The 24,267-nt window shown below is 40.3% G+C and overlaps 1 protein-coding gene across 1 annotated transcript in view; it reads right to left on the bottom strand.

Moving 5' to 3' along the window:
• LOC311270927 (protocadherin-15-like) overlaps positions 1–24,267 on the bottom strand; it is a 256,820-nt gene that overhangs the window by 138,955 nt on the left and 93,598 nt on the right. The window contains exons 4-5 of the mRNA XM_084376191.1: positions 17,513–17,527; positions 15,434–15,499 (exon numbers count right to left, since the gene is read on the bottom strand). Of these exons, the coding sequence (XP_084232317.1) occupies positions 15,434–15,499; positions 17,513–17,527 (81 nt within the window). The remainder of the gene's footprint in view (positions 1–15,433; positions 15,500–17,512; positions 17,528–24,267) is intronic.

The following is a 24,267-nucleotide window of genomic DNA, read 5'->3' as shown; positions in this document are numbered from 1 at the left end:
CATCAGCACTGTCTCTAAAGGCAGCATTATAGATGACAGTTCTTTTGTTGTTCATTCAGCTCAAGTACTAAAGCAAGTACAACCTGTTTGCAACATTTTTTTTCTCTTCTATTTAGTGCACAGCGCTCAGTGAAGCTGCTGTTCGGTATAAAGAACCTTTGTCAATACCAGGGGTGATAGTAAAAAAAAATCCTGAGCCTGAACTTTTTTTGCTGGCAAGGTGCTGTGTTTTCACACTGCCTGCATCCTCGTCATAAAATCGGACAAGTACATTTAGAATTTTATCCATGTTTTTGTCCGTGGCCTCATCAATGTTGAGTGAAAACATGTTATTCTTAAGCTTGTCAGACAGATTTCTTTTAAATTCTGGTGAGATGCCGTGTGTAATGAGATAGCTTGCATGCTGCCCTGAGACAGACAGATGTGTAAGGGCGAGTTTATCCTCCGCTAATTTCTGACACAATGGGACAAGTGGATGAGCGATTGTAAATGATAGATCATTCTCGGCAATAAAGGAGCACAACCGAATTTTAAAATCAGAAAACTTGTTAAGCTCGGTGGTAGGGTGGCCCACCAGCGGCCCACCGGTGCCCAAGCGTGTTTTTTTGTGTCAGGGGCCTGACCCCGACCATTGACTGATGGCAGGGCCCTATAGGTAACATATTCATTAATGGAGTAGTAGAACTTAGAAGGAGTGATTCCATAAGGCTTTAAGATCAACGTTAAAAGTTGACTTATAGTATTATCATTATCATGTGTTATTATAAGACATTTATGTAACACCAGGTCTTACAGATTGCACTCTTGAAATGCTGTTCAACCAACCACAACAATAAATAAATAAATAATAAAAACACTATTTTGATAAATAATATCAACTGTCTGCACTAAAAACTAAAAAACAACTGCCTGGTGTCTCCAGAGATTTTTACAATCTGGAGTCACGTAAACATGGCCACGCGTCTGTTTCCGGTCAGTTGTCATGGAAACGTGACAATCACGGATCTACCAAAGATACTCTGTAATCTACTGTTTGGACCAGAGAAAACAAAGGTGTGTAAACGCGAACCGTACGAGCTGAAAAATGAAACACTGGGTCATTTTCACATCTTGTGAAAGCAGCTCGGCTCACAGAAGTCCGGAGCTCTGACACTGCAGGGGACGACGTGCTAACAGCTAACAGCTACTAGCCGCTGCAGCAGCTGGCTGAGCCTCTAGAGCCGCGGCACGGCTCACGTTAACGGCTACGAGGTCGGTTAGCTGGTGAAGCAGCGGTCTGATGAGCATGATGTCCGTGACATGTCCCGTTATGCGCGACGAAGTTATGACGTTATCAGGTGATGAAAAGGACACCTGATCACGTGTTGATGGAGCGCAAAAACTGATTTAAAAAAATAAATAAACGATGCTTAGCCAGGCGGGGGGGCAAGTAAGACCTGGCGACCTGCCAGGCTTATAATACATTGGGGGAAACCCTGCCATGCGATCTGTCATTGAGGGTCGGGTATCTGCTGTGGCTGTTGCCCCTGGCAACCGTGAGGTGTGTTGAATTGCTCGTGAAGCTGCTTGGTGACGTCTAAAATTTTTTCCCGCTAGTTCCATATAATATTTTCCTTGCGCACAAAGTGTTTCTGGCACCAGCTCCCAAAGGGCTTTCCGTCTCTGCCTACCTCCTCAATCCAAGACCAACGCCATTTATTTTTTATACCTCTGTACCTCGGTACGCCGGAAATCCGGCGTGACGCCGGAGCGCTATCACCCCTGCAATACAATGACAATTGTCATCCGATTGTTCTGCCACATGTACAGTACTGATATTGCATTGTATTGAGCATGAGATGCGATCCATTGTTTACATCATTAAAAGCATTTTAACACTAGAAGAATTAACACAGCCTAGCCTTGAACTAGCACTACGTATTGTAGTGTTGTTGTAGGGAGTTTTGTTCGGTAGAACAATGCAATCATTGCAGCTTACAGAGCATAAGCCTCCTCACTGGTTCAGTGGTGTCTCATAACAGAGTGAAACATCTCTAAAAACCAAGAAGGGTGGTTATGGCCCTGTGGACACAAAAACAAACATGAGCTTCAGATCTCATGCTCTATTTTAGCATGAGATCCATTTTAAAATCCATATCAGACCTTCTCGAAAAAGTACAATAAAACGCCACTCAGAGTCAGAATTACTGCTTGTAAACTTCAGGCACATCTATCTACACTGACTTCATGAGGGAGGGGTGTAGGTTGTATTTGTTGGCTACAGTTTTTGTAAGCGAACGGAATATTTAGATACATTTCTAGGTATAAAGGTGCCAAAAAGTGAAATGTATAACGGCAACTGTTACCTCATGTGTTGTTTGGCTGCATGGCTGAGGGTACAATTGTGTTTATACCTGACATAGAGACATCATTCTGTTCATTTAAGCTTTAAATTATTCTTGTCTTAAATAGAATGTCAGTGTAAGCCATACTGTGCAGAAAGCCCTTTTTTTAGCTCAGGAAGTTCAAGGTATCAAAAGCATGGTGTGATTTTTACTAACTGTGATAGTTTTCTGACATTCTCTATCAGAGTGTGGTGAGTAGATTGCTCAGCTGATTTCTATATACTCAGAGAAATACTCAAGGATCCCCATCATCTAGCCAAAGCACTTTATGTCTCCCTTCCTTCAGGAACAAGGTTATGTCGCATTAAGAGCAGAACTACTTGTTTTCATAACAGCACATATCCTGAGGCAGTGAGGGCCCTTAACCTCTCATCACGAGTTCAGTCCATGAATTCAACTTAACGGTGTCCCCTTGCGGGTTTCTTAATGCACCCGACACTTGCTTAAGCTCCTGTTTATGCACTTTTTCTTGAGTATTTTTGAACAGCTTATGGTGATGCGTATTTGCACTGTATCGTTTTTGTGTATTTGTATGGTTTTGTCCATCTTGAGGACACACACCAAGACATTTCAATCAATGTTTCATTGAAATGGTAATAATTATTAAATCTGGAATCTGGAAACACATAGGTAAGCGCTTTCAAAAATGTGATGCTCACTTTACTTGTGTGCCGTCTTGTACCATTCCTAAAAACTTTTGCACCTACAGCACACGGCAGTCACATTTTATGACTTCTGGAAAGGATGTAATGCATTAGCATAGATCCTGGATCAGGTCACTGACATCCCATACAGTACAGTGTAGACGTCAGTGGACTGTACATCATAGGTTTGACACGTGTCGTTACACAGGGTTACTTGTAAAGACTGAGTGACCAGGCAGTCCATTTACTCCATCAAAGCCTTTTAAACCGGTCAAAACCTTTACACACTAAAGCTGTTGCTAGGATAGAAACTGCATTCATTAATGAGAGTAACATGAGATTGTACTGTATGTGTGAAAGAGAGAACAGACAACCCGTAAGTATGACTCAAGTCCTATCAATACTTAAATACTGTATAGCATTGTGTCGGTCTATTCTGTTATGGTGATCCGTGATTAAACACACACTTTGTCCAAATGAATAGAGGACCATGCAGTCAATACCCGGATAAACAGGGTGCTCAAACGCTCTGAATAATATTCTGGTTATTCAGAATGAGAATATTCACATGGCTGCATATGGCCATTCAGATGAATTTTTCTATATGAAGAGTAGAGGCAAGCAGGAGACATCATGTTGTGAGTGTGAGGGGGTATACTATGTGTTTCTGAATTTGAGATGGTGTGTCCTCTCGGACTTGCTGCAATGCATGAGTTGCTCTTCAGCACTGAAGTCACCACTGTTTCCCACTGTCACTCTGATGGCAACCTCTGACTGTCCATCCAGCAGAGAAATCTGTCTCCTGTCACCAGCAAAGGCAGGCAGAACAAGTGTCCGTTACACATCCCTGCACCACTTAGCTGCAGCTCAGCTGTTTAGCCTCAGTAGGTTGAAAAAAGTTAGCTGACTAGCTATACTGAGGAAGCTAAGCTACCAAAACGGAAATAACAACAGCATGCAGGAAAACAAATTCTGTCACCAATGTAACCCAGCATCTTGGGTTTGCCAAACTGGGCAAACAACAAAAACAATAAGGCCCGGTTCGACTGAAACATTTTCAAACTGATTTGCTCCCAAGAGGAACACAATGACAGCCCATGAACAAGAGTTTAGCAGCACTACAGTCCATCAGGGCAACTGCAACATGTCATGTTTTCATTTCTCACATAAACCTTTAAACTTAACTAGAGTAATGCTAAAGAACTGCAGCATAACCAGCTCCTTTCTGATGACAGTTCTCCTCTGTGGACTTCAGTCTGAGTAGTATAGTGGCACTGTGTGCAGAACTCTCAATTCTAGCACAACATGACAAGACAAAAGCACTGTACCACCTATGGAGCTAAGCTCATCGGCTATCCCGGGGCTGCTGGGATAGCCACATGCTGCTAGTTCCCTCCACAAAACCAGAAACCTACCCAACCTGAATAATGACATAACATTAGTGTATTCAGCAGCAACAAACTTCTTTTTGTTTTTTTCTACCATGTTACATCAAACAACTTGTGCTTTATGGCAACTGTGAGACACTTTCCTTGCGCTCTCTGGTGGGTGTCTTTGAATCACAACGTCACGATTAGCACCGGAGTCAGTCGTCAATGACTGTCAGCCACTTCCAGCAGTAAGCCACATATCCATGTTTGAAAATCAGAAAATTGGGGCATCATTGTAAAAAACGATCAAACTGCCACTGCATGACGTTGTAAAGGGCTCCCTTAGTATCTGCATCTCACATAAATGCAGTCTGTTTGTAGCTGAAATTTCAAGAACCAAGCTTTTCATCTGTGATGTCACTCTGACTCACAGCCTAGAGCTGCTCCATTGATAATGGATGGGGCCTGACTATGTGCATATCTACCACCTTAGCTTGAAAGATATCCTGGTTATTGGAACTGACTCCTTTGCCGTCATTCTTAGGCAGTTCTTTATGCAGCTGTACATCGGAATGACATCAGAGTTAGGGCAGACTCATCACTCATGTTTCTACTGTGGCTTCGGGAGAGAGTGTAGAAGATTCACCAATACAGCTCAAACTGTGAAAAGGCATAGGTATGGTATTTTTTCACCCCGACGGTTAGATTTAACACAGGCAGTGTTTATCTGATCACATTTAGTGATGTATATCCATATTTCTGGAAAAAACTGTGCCATCTGAAATATAAACATTTTCAATACAAAATTTAACACATTATTCTGAAAAATGCACCGTTCTCCAAGACGAAAACACGACCTAAAAGATTATATTAAGATCATACTGAATTTCCCATGTGGACAAAAATAGCTGTGTGACATATTTTGCAAGAACGCTAGTGTAGTATGCAATAACCTCATTCAAAACGGAGAAAAAACGTTTGCTTCTCAACATGACTAAATACTTTGTAGTCAGTGAACACTTTTCCCACTGCTTCTACTTGGTGCTACACCTGAATTTAGCAAAAACATTCGTAGTTTAAAGGACTAGTGTGTAAGATTCAGGAGGATCTAGTGTCGAAAACAGAATATAAAATTCACAATTGGTTTTCATCAGTGCATAATCACCTGAAAATCAGAATTATTGTGTTTTTGTTACCTTACAACAAGCCTTTTATCTTTACAGTGGGCGCAGGTGCTCTTCCACAGACTCCACTTTGTTGCACTGTTAAAAGTTAAGGAATCACAATTACAATTACATTGTAATCCATCCAATGGCTGCTAACACACTCCACTCAAAACCACAAATGTCAAAGTCATGGTGGCGCTAAAAGTCAGGTGATCCAGAATTGGGCTTCATCCTCTTGGGACTACTAATGCCTGAACCGAATATTGAGATATTTCAGTTTAGACCAACGCCGATCGACACTGTCATCCCCAGCGCCAAGGCACTTCAACAGCAGCCCTCAGCTGTCAGCAGAATACTAAAGCCAGCCCACATTAACCTTAAGAGTCAAGTGTGTAGAGTAGATTTCAAGGTTGCATCGCCACAGAGGAACAACTCTCAAAAGGTGGTGGCTGTAGTTAAGGAGGTGGAGCGGCTTGTTGGGTTAAAACTTGAGCAACTGAAAGAAACATTTAACTCAACTCAAAGTAGGCCTGCTTCAAGTTGATTGTAAAGCATGTTGTCCTTCAAAGGCTGAAAAGTGCAACATGAGTGCAATCCATTTACCATTCCTGGTTTACAGCCTTGACTATTCATTCAAAATAAACAACAGGCTTGTGGTCAGCATGTTCACTGGATGGTTAAATCTCCGCAGCAACCTCTCTATTGTTGAGCAGCGTATACTTTATTCTGCCTGCAAATTTGTATTGCTTGAAAATGATCTCCAAACACGAAATACGAATGACCAATCATTTTAATGTCTGTGCAGCCTAATGTGAGGATTAAACTAATCCACAATCTCATTACAATATGCTGGAAATTAATTGGTGAATGCTTTGTATCTTATTAACAGAGGAATGCAAATTACCAGCTCACAAACACAAATTAAATCCAACATTACAGACAAGCCTCTAAATAACCCCTGGGGGTAGGTTTCACCAAGGTTAAAAAGGGAAAACACACGCAAACAAATGCGTTCCCCTACATTCCCTTTGATATACTGGAGAAAAACATGAATGCACCAATATGTCCTTCAACAGTGGTGTAATGTAGGATTTACAATCAATACTTCATAACTAGGAGCAATCACAGAGGAAAAGGCTTGGTCCTGTTGATAATGAGCTGTGTGTGACTCCAAACACTCAAAGAGGTTCTGATTAACTTCAATTTCATTGCAGTTTTAACAGTTATGAGCCAGAAAAATGTCAGTGTCATTAAAATCGCCCCAAGTACTATTGAGGTGTCCACAAACTTGGCATCACTGCTTCAGTGAAACAGCTCTGGGATTTCTCTACCGATCCTGCCAGTGTTCACTCTGCAACTTTGAGGGAGGAAGAGCTCTCTGAATGTCAAGTGAGTTACAAAATAAAAGGTAGATTTCCTCATTTCTTACATAATCTGCAAAGACTTTCCACTGTTTTATGTATTTGTGGAAAAGCTTTTGTTGTTGTGTTGAGGCCAACAACTTACTTTGTACATATTGCGGTGATCTTCCCCCACTCGTCTGTGCCACAGTACAGTGGAAACTCTAGCAACTATCATATCTATAGTCCTTTCACGTACGTGTGTGTGTGTGTGTGTGTGTGTGTGTGTGTGTGTGTGTGTGTGTGTGTGTGTGTGTGTGTGTGTGTGCGTGCGTGTGTGTGTGTGTGGTGGGGGATGCTGCAGTGGAAGAACACGGATTTCCTTGGAGAGATGGGAATAAAAAAAACACATATTCTATGATGACATTATTAATCCAAGTTGACAATCTCACCATATTCTGGGGAAAACCAGCTGAATAATGCAGGGAGGATTGTGTGCTCTCCACAGCACCAGCAATCATAAAAAAGAGATTTCTTTTTATCTTGAAAATAATCCGACGTGCAAAAACAGTATTGTTTGGCCAAATTTTGCACTGACTGATTACTTTTTGAAACATTTTGATATTTTGTTAGATTTGACTCATCTCTGAGAATCCAAGCACTGTATGTTCCTGCAAACATCAGCACAGTGCAGCATGAAACACCTGTTCTATAGTGTAATGATGATAAGCACAACGTGATTCACAACAAGAACGGAAGTAATTAGACTGACCATTTATCTGACCATTTATTCTGTAATTGGTGTTCGTATTTGCACATCAAACACTAAAGAAAAATAATAGCATTAGCAAAACTAGTAGTCTAATTAGGGGCGAGCGGTACAGGCTGACACCGGCCACTTTATCTCTGATAAAAAAAAAAGACCTTCAGACAGTGTTTACCATAAAATATGTTATGTTATGTAAACACAAGAAAAGTGCTTGTTAGATGCCAAAAACAGACACAAATAAAGATGTTGCACTGAGGTTACAGTTTAACTCGCTGCACGCCCCGCCCTCCTGTTTTGCTCTCTAATCCACAAGGAGCAGGTGTTGTGCACTAATCCCCGCCTTTCAGCTACGCTCTAATTATATATTGATGACCTCGCAATCGTCAGAGCTGGATGTGATCATAGAATTGAGCAGAGACTGGTGTGTGTGTGTGTGTGTTTGCGTGTGCATGTGCCTGAACAAAAAAAAAAAAAAAAAACTGACTTTACAAGAAGCTTAACATGTCCCTGCTTTTGTATTAGTCACACACAAACACACGCACACAGTAACTGCACAGGAACACACACACTTTCTAAATGCTCCAACAGCAGACTGGCAGTGCTCGTTTTGTTCAAGTAACAGAATTCACAGCTCCACAAAATTAAAATTGACCATTTGGGTAGCTCCAGTCCGATCAGTCCAGATGTTTCCTCGGCTCTTTAGCTGCAATTATTAGGCAGAACAAGAACGTATAAAGTCTGGATCAGCAAAATTAAAGGCAATCTTGTTAAGATATACCCATATTTTCAATATGGTTATTCAAATTCAAGCTGTTTAAATAACCTGCTCAACACACCAAATGCAATGGAAATCAAACGTATAAAAACTTGTGGCTTTGTAAACACCAACGATTTTGAGATTGGGAGAAGACCATCCGAAACCCCAGACTTTGCGGAGTAAAGGGTTAGAGTTAGGGTAGGGGTTAGGACAGTTATAGAGGTTTGTACACCACTACCTCCATATGACCACTCAGACTGTCTCTGCAATATATTTAATACATTTGATTAATGAACATTTTTTGGATGATGCAGAAAACATCTGCATCGTAAAATCAACAGATTACTATGTGCACAAAAACACTCACAAAAAGATTCCAAAGAAAAGTGAGAGATTTACTTTAGCTCCATACATTAGCTGCCGAGTCCCAATTCTCCCACAAAAGGTAACACACATTTACATTTACTACACATGACCCTGCTGCAATGTTTTCTATGCATCAAACGACCGGTTATGACAAACAGCGAATGGGAGTCAACTGGACAATTTGATTATGTTATTGCAGTGTTTCCAACACAAAGACTTCACGTAAAATGGCGACCCATTTTAGCATTTTATACTTAAAATTTTTTAGATCATCCGAAAGATAGACGCCATCCCAATTAATTACATGGACAATCTGCCCTCGCTCTTCCCCTCACGTCTACTGTCAATCACACACGCTCCGCAGAGAGTTGCTCTCTGTTACTACATCCCTCCTGTAAACGCACTGATTGTGATGCGACCGCTCCTGTTTAATGTAGGCATACTTATGCTGATGTTTTGTACAAACTTGTCAGCGCACCTGGTTGTTGTGATTCGATGCACGTTAGTTTTGATCGGATACATCAACAAGCCTCCTCCACACGCGGCTCACTTGCTGTTGAGACAACGCAGTCGTGGCTGAAAAAATCCTTGGTGCTTCTTGGTAGACTTTATATGACTTACTGCCGACAGATAAGATAATGTTGAGAGAAAACAAAAGAGAGAAACAGAAAGGAGAGGCAAACCAGTGTGCATGCATTAAGGTGGAAAATTAAAGCAACACAATGAAGGCCTAATGTAGGCAAACTCTTAAAGCTATCCTGAAGAAAGGTAGTTGATTTATGAGTCTCATTCTCAGGTCGTCAAATACCCCCAATAGCCATCCTGCAGGAAACACTGAACATTGCTTTTTGGGATAAAATCATGTTCCTCTCGTTCCAAACATACCTTGGATATAACTGACTAGTGACTTTTCACTTCAGATCCACATCTTTAAACCTGGCATTGCATCAACTCATCAGCTGCTGGATGGCCAACAGTTAGTTAACTCTGTTTACGTATGGCAAACACTGGATTGATGCACCTTGTGCTTCTCTTCAGCCATGGATCAAGACTTTTTTACCCCACTTGGCAATAAAGTTACAAATTATGCCCTTGATATTTGTGCAGGGCTACATTGAAAGCCCTATACATCAATTCGCTCTGCTGCTGACAACTACTATTGTTTCAACTAGAGGTGGTTGACTCGAGGTGTTTGAAGATTCATCATAGGGAGGCAGGCATAGTGCTACATGCTTGTGACTAACTGGCCAACTGTTGGGCAAAGCTAGGAGGAGACACTACTGCCATCCAGGTGCAGCTAATGGAAAATTACAGACTCCTCAGGTAGTCAGTTCGCTTTTCATTACAAAAACTGACCCTAAATTTGAACTACACATTTAATTTCAGCCAGTGCTTTTATTCTTAAAATGTGCTGAACAACTTAATATTCTGAGTTTATATCCACTGTCTATAAGAAGCATTACAAATTCAAAGACAAGTTATCATTAATCACTTTCCATATTTTAAGGGTTGCAGTCCCTACACGTGCATACAGATTAGTCATGTTTTATATAGTTCATGTGAACAGACGACATCAAGCTCCTCCTCTTGCGATAGACTAGATGTCGTGCCTGGAAATCTATATATAAAAAAGAGGAAGCAGACATGGAGATGGGGGACAGGCTTTCATGTTAATGTAAAGGAATGAAGCGACAGAGAGCATGATCGAACTAATGACAAGCTCGGTGGAGAGAAACAGTGTGAGGGATTGAATTAACTTTAAGGAGAGAAGCTAATGAGTCCATGGTGGCTGAGAAAAACACTCACGTAGGCTGGCTCATCTCATTAATTGTTTAAACCTGCTAACACACTTAGCACTTTCTGGACCTGCCTCCAAGCCCTTTGGATCCTGGAGGTGAAGCGGTAGACACAGGACCTGGTATTTTACACAGGAGGAAATCCTGCACGCTCATCTCGCATGAGATAAGAGACCTTTTTACAGACTTCATGGTATTTAGCACCTGTGCTCTATATTCTCTCTGTGTGCAATCATTTCAGCTCTATCAAATCTTTTAATGGTGTGTCTGTGGCCAGTTGTCTTGGGTCTAAAAACAGCAGCAAAGAGTCTTAACACAACATACAAGTACGATGATGAAAGCAAGGAGTTGAAGGGGAAGGCAGCTGAAACACGGCAGACGTTTTAAGCGACTCGCTTTGTTCCTCTTCATACAGACTGACGCAGTTGTCACTTCATTTTCTTGCAGAGTTTGTGTGGTTGATTTTGGTGCAACAACTTCAGAGATGAAACTGAAGAGGCAGAGGCGAGACAAGGATACCGTTTCCTCCTTAAAGAGTGTACTTTCATCACATGAACGACTGGTCTGAGTGCTTGTAACAATGTTAAGGGCATGAAGTGAAGGAAGGGTTAGGAGTGCTTTGTGTTAGAGTGCCACTCTCAGATAACATTTTCATCTCTATCTTATTCAAATGAAGAGTTTTATTCTTTTTTTTTTCACAAATCTATTGTATATATAACAATGTGAATATGAAGCCCATGCAAATGGAAATGAAACTGGACTTAAATTACCATCATATAATCTCCACAATGTGGAGAGAGGTCTGCAAACTGATATTGTGCCTCATTCTGCACCACTTGGTCATAATATTAACAGCTTGTGGAGCCAACATAAAGTTTTTATCATCTTTCTTTTTCACGGTTTCAAATATTGGCAATGACTGCAGCCTTAAAGATCAACTATTATGCTAATTTCCAAGTTCACACATTTATTTATTATGATCCAAAAATGCATTTTTCCCCATAGAGCACCGTTATAAAAGAGATGTCTTTAAAACGGTTGACAGGACACCTCAAACTGCAAACAAGATCAATTATGACTCTTTCTATTATTAATTTTGGCTCCATGGAGGTTTTATATTTATAAAAATGTACTCGAGCTGGGAATAGCAATTGAATAATCTCTGACGTCATCACAATGTAAAGTTAATGGGCAGAGCAGGAACTAACTGAGAAACAACATTCCTAATTGGCCACATAATTAGAAAGCAAACTTAGAAGCTAGAAAACCTTTCTGGCACATGTGCCAGGTGAGCACTTATTATGAGAAATTATCTGGATCTTCCGCATTGTGGGGCCCATCCACCGACCAAGCCGGCTAACTTCCAGTTTAGCGCCCAGCTAATGTGAATGGGAATAAAACAATTTACTCTAGTGGCTCTTCTAGACTTTCCAAATGTAATCAGATCAAATGGCTCAAATTATGACAGTGGAACAAGTTATTTTGTAGGGGTTGTGTATGCACCGTTGTACAGCCACTTCATTCACAGTGTAAGCTTATGGGAAAAAGTCTTTTAGGGCCCTGGTGCATCACGTGACATTGTAAGTACATGGTCTGGCCAATACAAAAGTTGGCTTCAAAGCCCTGCGTTCTCCCTGGGGGCGTGGCTGTATAGTTGTGACATCACAACCTCACGGAAGACCCATCCATTCATTTGAAGGCAGTTTCTGAAAATGGACTGTGCATTTGGCTAGGGATTGACCATTTTGATATTTTCACAGTATTAAGCATCAAGATCTGCTTTATATAAACAAGACAGGAAATCACACAGTCTACAATACAGGACCTTTAATGGAAGGCATATAATGAATTAATAACAGAGCCTGTCAAAACAATTACTGCAAGTCTAGGTATATCGCAGTGGCTAGAGGCTGAAGCTGGACCACAGCCAATGCAAGTGCTTGCAAAGGACTTTGCTTGCAGCGAAAATTTAAGCATTGAACAGTTTTATAAATCAATCTAATTCCAAATAGATGAAAAATACGATGATCTGGGGAGACCAAATTGGCCCATGGCTAAACCTAACCTCTAACCTAAAACTAAAGGAACCCCTCTAACACTGGACTGAATTCCTCTACCACTGATGGGTTAGGGTTGTAGGTTCGATTACCCATCAGACAGTGTGTTTTGAACATTCGGTGTATCCAGGGGGTAATGTTTAAGGTCAAGCATGTATTTTAGTAACTGATACGATAACTTGCATCATTAGCCCATGGAGGACTTTTCTTTTGATTGCCTCATTCAGGAGGATGTCAGCCTTCCTCAGGACGTAATGATTTACCAGCACTGAAAGTGGATGTACCTCGGCAGATACACCACATAAAAGAACGCCACACTGCTTCATTTTTATAAAGCCCTTCAGCAACACTCGTTTCTGATTTCCTATAAGCTGTTGCTCAATATGCAGAGGGTTGAGAGGATCCTCACATGCTTCAGGCAACGGTTGATACAAATCATGAATTTGCGGAGACAAGATAAAAGCGAGGAGACGGCATCCTCATTTATGGACACACTGATTTCCCACCGCTGTTGTAGGAAGCTTTCTGTCAATGAAAAAATACTCTCTCTCTCTCTTTCTCTCTCTGTCTCTCTCCCTCTCCACTCCTCAGATCCAGCTCCCCCTATCCTATGAGATAGAAATCTCTTTAATCTGATTAAATTCTTTTGGATTTAGCTCACAGGCTTAATAAGCAAAGTAGCCTATAGAAAACAAGCTTTGTCTTCCAATTTGAAATGTACTCTTCAAGTGAGACTTTATATGTTGTGTCTGGCACCTGTCAGTGGGTCTGCAGAAGCAGCAGCTCGGATAAATTAAACATGTAACGCTTCATTTGAACAACTGGGTAGCTATCCCCTCATGACTTTCTGTTTCCAAAGTGAAAACCAAACACAGACAGCTTAAAATGAAAAACAAGCTAGAACAAAGAAAACAGGATTATGTCTCAATGTCTGTGCCAGGGTCCATTCTCTTAACTGAGTCAAATATGATTCCACCCAAGACAATAAATATATGAGCTGCTGACAAAATACAGTGCCTTGACAGTTGCAAATGTCATCATATTTCTGTGAGTCTCCCATAGGGAACCATACATTTTCTTGCCTCTTCTGACGGGTGTTGAATTTGTTCTTCTCTGGAGCAAAAGTGAAACAGGATTATACATTTGTTTGTTTGTCTATCTTTCCTGACCTCAACCGCACGAGGCCAGACAGACGAGTGATTATGTTGTTTGCTCCCCCATTCACTGACATGAATGAATATAAAGGCAAACTCTCAAAAAGATGCAATCTTATTATGTGCCATTTGTATGGTTTGTGTGTGACAGAACAGAAGAGATGAAACACATTTAGAAGGATAATTGCTTTGGTCAATAACGGCGGGTTGCCTGTTTTACATTCCATTACGGGGAGGACGGGCTCTGGGCTGTTTCATCAAGGAGAGATAAATAAAAGGACGGTGCAGCCAGAAGAGACCCATATCCCAGGTAAATGAGTGCTTTATAGGGAAGATTAGCGCAAATCCCTCACACACAGAGCATCGGCGCATGTGGGCCGAGGGAGGCTTCGGATGCAGGCTTGGCTACCTCCATCTCACACATTCCCCCGGCAATCGATCAAAGCCCCAAATCACAGCTGCACACACAGACAGGAAGGAGTAGGTGAGACAGTATGACAGCCGGGATTGGAGGCTATTGCAATGACGAATGGCAGCCTCATCTGACACAGAGTCACCCAATTGTACTCTTGGGATACAAATATGCCCAAAAGGTGTATGCATATGCGTGCACACACATGATTTCTCTCTCCAAAACACACAAAGCAGTGCCTAGAGCACATATAGCAGGCAAGTGGAGCATCTGCGCAACAGTATTGTGATTGTATAAACAAGCTCTGGATTCGATCTTCAGTGAGAGCTGCTCATTAAACTCTATTAACCTGCAATAGTAATATCTGCAGGGAGAACCAAGTGAGACAAACACACACCTGCTCCATTTAGGGAAACGCATTTCTCATTCCCTCAGTGAACATATAGCTCCTCCCTAAGCAGCAGTAAACACTCCCTATCACACACACACACGCATTCGCACAAACACATGTAGTCATCAAGAAAACGCAGATGGCAAATGCTCAAAACTCAGTGAAGACACACAAGAAGAAAAGAGAGGTGGTGTCTAGAGAGAGCTGAAAAGTGGGTGCGGGTGATTAAGAGGCCAGGAGGAGATGAATTTAGGGAAAGAAAAGTGGCGGAAGAATAGTTTCACCTGACCCGCTTGAGTGCTGCATGTATGCTGTATGCTACAGTGACTCATGCAGCACAGGTATAGCACAGTAAAGGCAGCCTGTGCAGGGAGCACACTACTCATTAATGGAACCCCATGTCATGTCTGCATGCCAAACACCATCTGTATTCACTCATCCAGACAGGCACACGCACACTTCCCAGTTACCCTGGGAGAGCAAAACAAATATACACAAGCAAGAACAAGTAGAATGTATTTATATTTAATTTAAAATACGATCAAAATGACAATCCAGGATGTCTGACAAAACATCTCCTATAACCAGCCTGCCCCAAGAGCCATCAGCTGAGCGACTGTACCCTATCACAACACTGAGCAATCCCAACAGGGGAAGTATTAATATGTATTGCATTACCAAAGCTAAATTCACTGTAGTACACAGAGATAATCCCAACAGTGTAATCCACACCACTTGAGTGCAGAGGCATTTACAATGGTGGAATACAGAATGAAGTGGAGCAAAAATAAGTGAAGAGCGCAGGTGGGAAGCTGTTTGGTACATACCGTTGGGGCTCTCCTCATCAATGGTCACTATGGTTGCAGGGGGGCCTGGTCGGGACAGCTTACACTCTGCATACGCAAAAAGAAAAGAAAATTAGCAAAGAAGAAGCTCATTTCCTGTTTGCTATTTGAATAATTTTCTATGCAATCCCAAAAGTGTACTGTGCCTCATGGCAGCTTATGAAAATGACAAAAACAAGAATTATAGATTTAGTATTGAAGCTAAACTGTTGATGTACAGCAGTGGTGGAAAGTAATTAAGTACATTTATTGAAGAACTATTCTCAAGGCAAATTATTGGACTTTATTTGAGTCATTTCATCTTATGCTACAACATTTCAGAAGGAGATAATTGATTAGTTATTCAAGTCATTTTTCAAATATTGGCTTTCTGCTTTTCTTTGTTATGTATGAGTAAATTAAGAATCTTTGGTTTTTGGACTTTAAATTGGACACAAGTTAGTAAGTATTATTTACAATTTCTAAATTTTAAAATGTAGAAATTGCAATGGACATTTTTCAGAATTGTTGTCATTTTCTAGACTAAACAATTAATTGATTAGTCCAGAAGCTCACAGATTAATCGATAATGAAAATAATCCTGAGTTACAGCCCTGTTTTAATTAGTTGTGGCTTGTGAGTACAAAAACAGGCTCTACTTGGGGCCACTATGAGGTTTTAACAGTTTCACCAGACACATTTACTGTGTCCAGAACAATGAAATGACTGTTAAAAGGATAAGTTCACCTAAAAAATGTATATTTTGTCATCTACTCGCACCCATGCCAACGGAAACTGAGCTGAAGGATTAAGTTTTGTAGTCCACAAAACATGTCAGGAGCTTTACAGCAAAACAGCATTGCAGCATTCTGTTAAAGTACTAAAGTGAATTTGTTGGAAAATGTTCGAAAACAAAAACAACCAAAAATAAATAAATAGACAAACAAAGAAATAAATACACAGCAAAATAGATGTATAAAGGAATAAAGTGTATAATGTTTTTAGCTTAGCAGCTACAGTGAAGATTAAGGGTTTGAAAAGGGGTTAAAAAAAATGTCTTTTCAAATCAATTCAATACTGGGTGCTTCTAGAGACCTTTCCAGAGATTATGCTGGACAAGCTGTATGGAGTCATTTTATTGAATTTTTTTCAGCTGTTTAGTTTTTTTTTTTACATTTTTAAAACAAGTCTCCAGCTACTTCAGTTGCTTAGAAGAATACTGCAACACTGTTTTGCTGTGAAGCTCCAGAAATGTTTTGTGGACTCACCATTGGCATGAGCGTGAGTAGACAATATTTATATATATTTTCATATTTGTGTGAAGGCAGAGTACTTCACTGTATATATAAAGTACGTAAAACTATCTCCACCGAGACCAGCTCAAGCTTTTAATTGCTTTTTACAGTGTACACTGATGCATTAGTATGTAAGTAGAAGTGTTAAATGCATTTTACTGCCAATACCTCTGAACTGATATACAGTATTGTCTGAATATAGCTGACAGCAATGCTGGAACAACATTGCAAAAACACGCTGGCACTGTAAATATTTCATTGGTCTGAGCAAATAAAACTCAAATGTTTTTTCTGTCTCTGTCATGCCATAAGCTGTCACATTGACACATCTTTTTATAGCAGGAAGCATCGATGACTTCTACAGCACAAACATCAACAGGAATGGACTGCACGACACTGACACCAGACAAACAGGGTGGTCAAAGCATGTGGCGACATCATAAGCAGAGCACTGACGAGAGCAGCCTCACAGATGGAGGTCGCAGCAGCTAGATGGTACGAGCACATGGGACACAGGTAATGGCAGCTTGACAGACAGCACCAGATGGGGCAGCAGGAGAGGTGGAGTGGTGGAGACAGGAGGAAGAGAGGTGTCTAGTGTAGAGGAACAGGCGCCGCAAGGCAGCTCGCTCGGCAGCTGACGTGAGAAAAGTTAAAGATTAAATGTCTTTCAATGTGGAAGACAGAAGAGGAGAGAGTAAGAGGGAGGTGGAGGGAAACAGTGAAAGAGGATATAGGGATGCGATGAAACAAAAGGAAAATAGACAACCGATGTTTGCCCTCTTACCCTCATACTGCCAGTCTGCAGGGGTCAGGGGTTAGTGGAGCCAGAGGGAAGCAGAGCAGAAGCATGGAAGAAAAGAAAAGCATGAAACAGTTGGTTGAGGAACAGCTCCGATGTTAGGAAAGGAGAAGAAGACGAGATCCTTTTAGAAAAGAACAGATATTAGAAAACAGGGGGAAAGAGGCAGTTTCAGGAATACAAGCCTCCATTTGAAAAATGGTGTATGTTAATGAACCACACACAGTTTTTACAAATATGGCCAGCGGATATCTTCTCGCTGCCTGTAGCTGTCAGCTGACATTTCTCCACGACAGAGATAGTGGGGTGCATTGCAAATATGAATCAATTTAAAAATTTAAGCGCTTTCTCTTGCTAAATTAAGTTGTACCATGTGATCTGGAAAAAGAAAAAAAAACGCATGAAAGAGCACCCACATGTGAGTTATCTCCTCCTGTCTCTCCTTCTTAAATCGCTCTGCCTCCATCTCATTAGATATTGAATCTTAAGCAGCGTGCTGTCAGGTGGTGTCTGCTTACATTACATGTAATCAGATATGAGCAGGGAAAAAAAGACACATGGTCAGTGACACCACATCGATAGTCAGCACTATAAGGTTTCACAGCCACCTTCTCTTGCGTGACTTTTGTTGTGCATCGAGCACCTGTTGCCAGGTGCAAAGCAGTGGATAGTTTTTCTCATTAAATATGCATGCCCCTGAGACTTCGCTAATGTGGGGGTTTAGAAGCGCATACTAATAGAAGATAAAAACCTTAGGATGTTGTGTAGCTGCATTTTTAATCATGGCTTTTTCCAAAGTGCAGATACGCACAATAATTAGCAATTAAAAGGCAATGAAAACCTGAGGCTAAGGTACAGAATATGTCATGCAAATCATTGATTTCTGAATCATTTTCATCATCATTTTTCTTCTACTTTAAGTTGTCATTTAGAAAGAGTTAATGTAGAGCTACATGAGGCACTTCATCTTGCTCCATATGTGACTGGCTGTGTGAAAAATCCTCAGTGCCTTGTCAGTACAAACCAATAAGTTGGGGAAGTGTGCAGCACCTTTTTCTAATCTAAAATCCTTGAGGAATAATTATCAACACATGCTCATCTTGCACTGCTAATTCCTCAGGTGTACACACTGTTCGTTTTAAAAGTTCTATGATTTTATAGCAATTAGTGCACCTGTAACCATCTGCTGAAGGAACAGCGGGATGAAGGTTTCCTTTAATAGCGACAAAATGAGCAAGAGCAACTGGGTCACACGCCGCAATCTGAGACATAAACAACAAGCAACATCAAAATAAGTATGCAAATCTGCTCTGAGAGAATATATTCTGTGTGAAGTAAGAAGAGCATGCACGTGTGTGCGCGTGTGTGATATAAAAGTTGCACGCTCATTTTGAGGAGCTTTTCAGGAGATCACAGACAGTCTTCTTTGTTAGTTTTGCATATGTGCGCTCGGATACAAATGTGTGCATGCGAGTGTGTGTGTGTGTGTGTGTGTGTGTGTGTGTGTGTGTGTGTGTGTGCGCTTGTAGCTTTAAGTGTAAGTCATGACAGTCAGAGAGAAAGTGAAAGAGAAAGAGAAGAGTTTACTTTGAAGACAAAAGGCAGAACCAAGCAGAGATAAAGAACTGTGCCTCCATTCACAGCGCTGACAGTCCTATATTGCGATCAGAGTGCAAATGTATGACACACACATACACATGCATGTGAATACATATACACAAACTCAGTCATTACAGTCACTACAAAATTAAAACGATCCCAATCTTTTTCCTTTGAGCAGCAGGTGATATTTTCTAATGACATTCTACATCAAGCTCTCCTGCAGACCTTTACACACAAATATATGTATACACATATATATATATACATATATATATATATATATATATATATATATATATATAAATATATGTGTGTGTGCTTGTGTGTGTGTGTGTATATACACACAGTAATCATACATGATTGGAAAACTACTTTTAGTTTAATCCACTTATCTGAAAGAGCATGACCCATCCGGAAAAGCTTCATTCGCAATTTAGAAAGAAAATAAAAAGCCTGAGAACCAGAAGTAATTTGGTGCAGCAGAATGAGAGCCAAGCTTTTTTTTAATTTTTTTTTATGAAATACCATGGAAATATGTGCACAGTAAATATATATATTTTGCTGTACATCTCTTAAAGTAATATGGAAAATAAGGATAGAGGATGTAAGACAGTTGATCATGCAGCTCAGGAACACAAGTATACACCAAAATGGAAAGCTTACTTCCTGAAGTCTGTTCTCAACAAGCTCAGGGTTGTGAGTTTTTTTTTTTTTCCCCAAACATAGAAGAACTGTATGTTCCTCTTCTAAAAAATGTAAAATGGAATAGTTGTTTTGTAAAAGGGCTGGTGAATGCTTGAGCCTATTAAGACTGCACATATTCTTTATTGGAGAGAGCTGTTGGCCATGGTCTTTATATAAATCAATACCATTACAAAACAGGAAGCTAGTGGTGAACCGTCATGTACCAGTGGATGAAAGAAAGGATCCACAGTTCTTTAGTTTGAGTTGGAGGTCAGTGCATCACTGCAGTTTTGTAGTGACATGGTCCTGAGGTGGAGACTTGAGTTTGCAACTTAGACTCGAGTTGCATTTGAGTCACACGCTCAGTGACTTGAGACTCGCCCTCAAAAGACTTGGGACTCTTGAACAATCTTTATTTTTTATTTTTTGGCACATTAACATTAAGAAAATGTCTGACGAGCTGAACATCATTCCCTCATTCGTAACCTTGTGCATCTTCTGCGTGCTGCACGCAGCCACAGATGACAACAGCACTATGTCTACGAGCACAACAACTGCTGCTGCTCTCCCGTTTGTCAGAAGCTTTGTCTACAGGAACTAAACACAAGGCACAAACAAAAGAATCACCAAATGCACATCAAACTTTAACAGGCACCTGAAAACACACATGGATAGGTCGGTTACTTGGTAATGTGAAAGTTACTGTAACCTCAGCACCTATGGACGGTTAGCCAACATGTTTAGCTCAGCATCAACAGCATGCAAGGGGTCAGTTCACTTTAAGTTCAGAATTTTTCTTCACTAATTTAAACACTGAAAAATGTTAAGCATGAGAAGGTTGTGCTATCCAGCCAATAAGTACATTACTGATAATTGATGCTCTATCATAAGAAAGTAAACTGCAGTGTCTTTTTACATTTCAAATTGGTTTAATTGTAAGTTACTTGAACCAATGCTGGTACACACGTTTAGTACAGTGTGCTACTTACGTGTAAACGTAGAACTGATGGCAAGCAAAAAATCTCAGAGAAAAGCCTGGTTCTGATGGGTTTCATTCCTTTAAGGAATAAAAATCAGCTGATGTCTACTGTTAAACAACACAGACAACTGTATCCACAAAAATGTTGTGTTCTGTAAGAAAAGGACTTGAGACAGCCAATAACTCCAATGATATTTCATCACGAGTTTTATATTCATGCAAGGAATCATTTTTGTCGCACAAATGGTAGATGTCTCTTTTCAAACAAAACTGTTCATGTTTTAATATCACCAGTTTGTGGATTTGCAGTATATCTCAGATCATTTGGCAGCATTAGTGTTTTGCATTTACTGTAGCTACTGTAGCTGTGTATTTATGTTGCAAAGCAAAATACAGTTATTCATTTTAAAGGAAAGCTTTCATTGTGTTTGTTTTCATATTGCACTGCAGTAGCCTGTTTAAAGTCATCATATACCAAACAACTAATCAGTGCTGATAATACTCTATGCTCATAGATAAAGGAGTGATGATAACACAGTACACACTTTGAATTCTTTCAATATAACTATGCAGTGTTATAAGCAGACCGGATGGCCTGCAGCAGATAATAGCACCCTTATTACAACCATAAGAGACTTGAGACCTGAACTTGCAAAAAATGACTTGTGAGCATCTCTGACGTGGTCATAAAAAATAAATGATGTTGAACAGGCAGCCAGTGGGTAGTATTAAGCCTGACCAGGAACAGAAAAAAGAAGCTTGAGATGATGACAACTGGAAGGACTCATGAGATCAAAGAATGCGAGATCACCTCGTATTGAATTCAAACGACCAAATTATCACATCTCTGTCACTCTATCACTGAGTCCTCCTGGGGGATCCTGAGCAGTCCAAGGCCAGATCAGATATATAATCTCTCCAGCAAGTTCTGGGTTTGCCCCAGGGTCTCCTCCCAGTTGGGCACGCCCTGAAAACCTCCAAAGGGAGGCGATCAGGAGGCATCCTTATCAGATGACCAACCACCTCAGCTGGCTCCTTTGAAGGAGCAGCGGCTCTACTGCGAGCTCCCTCTGGATGTATGAGCTCCTCAACCCATCTGTAAGGCTGAGCCCAGCCACACTTGATCCCTTGTTTGCTCGTCACTGCTCGCATAGTCATCAACAGTAGCTCACATTTAATATGTGAATGAAGATTGTTTTCATCATAAAATATGTTACACTTCATGAAAGATTAGGACCCAAATGCAGAAACACACGGGAGGGCAGGCAGGATTAAGAAACTGAAAACGAGCTTTATTAAAAAAAAACTGAAATTATCCAAAAACCAAGAAAACCAGGAATCCAACAAAAACCAAGAAGAGCAAACACCAAAATACAGATTAGCAACACAAGAGGCTAAACAAAGTACAAAAATTTACTCTAGAGCTGCAACTATAGATCAATTAATTGCCTAGTCGAAGGAAAAGTAATTGCTTCGTCATATTTGATTTGATATGATTGATATGATGATTTTCAATTTTCAAGAAAACATGTCAAACATTTTCTGATTTCAGCTTCTTCGATGGAAGGATTCCTTTATTATTTCTGATAGCAAATGAAGAGTCCTGAGTTTTAGACTGTTGGTTGGACAAAGATGCAATTTGGAGACGTCACTATGAGAAAATTGTGATGAGCATTTTACACAATTTGTGAGCATTTGTGGACTAAAAGATTCACTGATTAAAGGGTGGGTCCATTTTGATTTCGTGTCTTGAGGTTTTTATACCATTCTTTAGCTTCCCAGTAGTGTTTATTATTTATTCAAATCCATTTTCCCAAGCCCCTTTCTTGCCCATGTTCATCCCCTCACTGATAGCTGAATAGACTGCACATTGTTTGATGTTGATTCCTATACATGTTGCATTACCAAGGGAACATGACTTTAAAGAGACAATCATTTGATTACACCTATTTTTATCTAGCATCTCCAGTCCCTGGAGGTGATAAATAAAAATTTGATCCTGTTACCCGCAGGGTGTTTTCCTTTGCTTTCCTTCCCTCACAGCAGGACTCAAACAGACATGGGTGGAGGAGCCAAGTGTAGAACTTAAAAATAAAGTTTGGGATGAATATCTGAGATGTGTATGTATTTGTTCTGTATATATGAGACGTTATATTACACAGTAAAACTTTTCACAGACTCTTTCACTCAACGTTAACAACGTTATAATTTATTGCTGTTTCACCCATTTGCAACCCATTAAAGTCTATGGTCAGTAATTTAACACATTCTCTTTGGTCATGCAGTAAACTTAACACATACTGGAAAACTATTTTTAATCTAGGAGTTAATAGTTTGTTCTCTCTTGCAAATAGGTATGCAGAAATGTTTTGTTTGAAATGGTAATTGCAATTAACGCTGCAAGTGTGTTAAACGGAAAAGACATGTGGTTGAAATGTCAAACACATTACATCAGAAGAGACTGAGATTTTATAATGAAGATAGAGGAGATGTGTTCAATAAGATCTGGGGCCCTGTATTTAAATTTCTTCAGGGTAAGGACCAATGTGCTATGTTTATTATGAAGCACTTTGCCGAACATACTGATCCTTAACAACTATAGTTTTGTATATAAAAGAAAAACTGCTTTCTATCAAATTTAATCATGACTGTGGTGATTGTTATTGGTACCATCAGGATGTGCCTGTTTTTCCTTTCTGCATTGTTTTATCCATATTTCTGTTCTCAAAAGAACCAACAAACTTATTTTTATCTCACACTGCAGGAGCACTGCAGGCTAACTTTGTTTTGTTGGAATTTGTTGGATCGTAGAAAGCATTAATTCACTAATAGGTAATCAGCTCACTTTACACTTCAGTGGCCTTTTTCCGAAGACAACAAAATCTTTGAACTTTAAGATCGGGATGATTTCCTTTCTCCAAGAGATCTTCTCACAAATTTCTGTTGGAATCCCTTGGAAATAAAAATCGATAGAAGAAAGCCTTTAAACACATTTTTTTCTGAGCATAAATTATCACACAATGCAAATACAACCAAGGAACCTAAAAAAGATGGAAGGGTCGTATGTCTAAGTCTATGGGAGATGCACGGAGACACACTAAAACCCAACATCTCCACATTCTATGACTTCTGACGAAGAAATGCCCCCACACAATGAAAGACCAGACTTCAGAGAATAGGTTAAAGACTGATTTTTTTTATTGATGCGTTGTTCTTCCCTCGACTTTGTTTGGGAAAGGCTCCTGTTCACAGTGTAATCGCAATCTCATCAGTGATATTTTGTCAGACCTGCCCTGTTTGGACACAATATCATTAACCCTGTCAATCATTTGAGGAAAAAGAAACAAACACTTGTTAGCCTACTCTCTGAAGTGTTTTCTTTCATTTTCTGGAGGCATTTCTTCATCAGCAGTCGTATGATGTAGATGTGTTTGGTATTCTCCAAGCATTTCCCATAGACGTCAATACAGCTGTC

This window comes from Pagrus pagrus, assembly GCF_965226575.1.
Source record: "Pagrus pagrus genome assembly, chromosome: 15".
Classification (NCBI taxonomy): Eukaryota; Metazoa; Chordata; class Actinopteri; order Spariformes; family Sparidae; genus Pagrus; species Pagrus pagrus.
The sequence above is the reverse complement of the archived record's forward strand: the minus strand, read 5'-3'. Positions and strand labels throughout refer to the sequence as shown.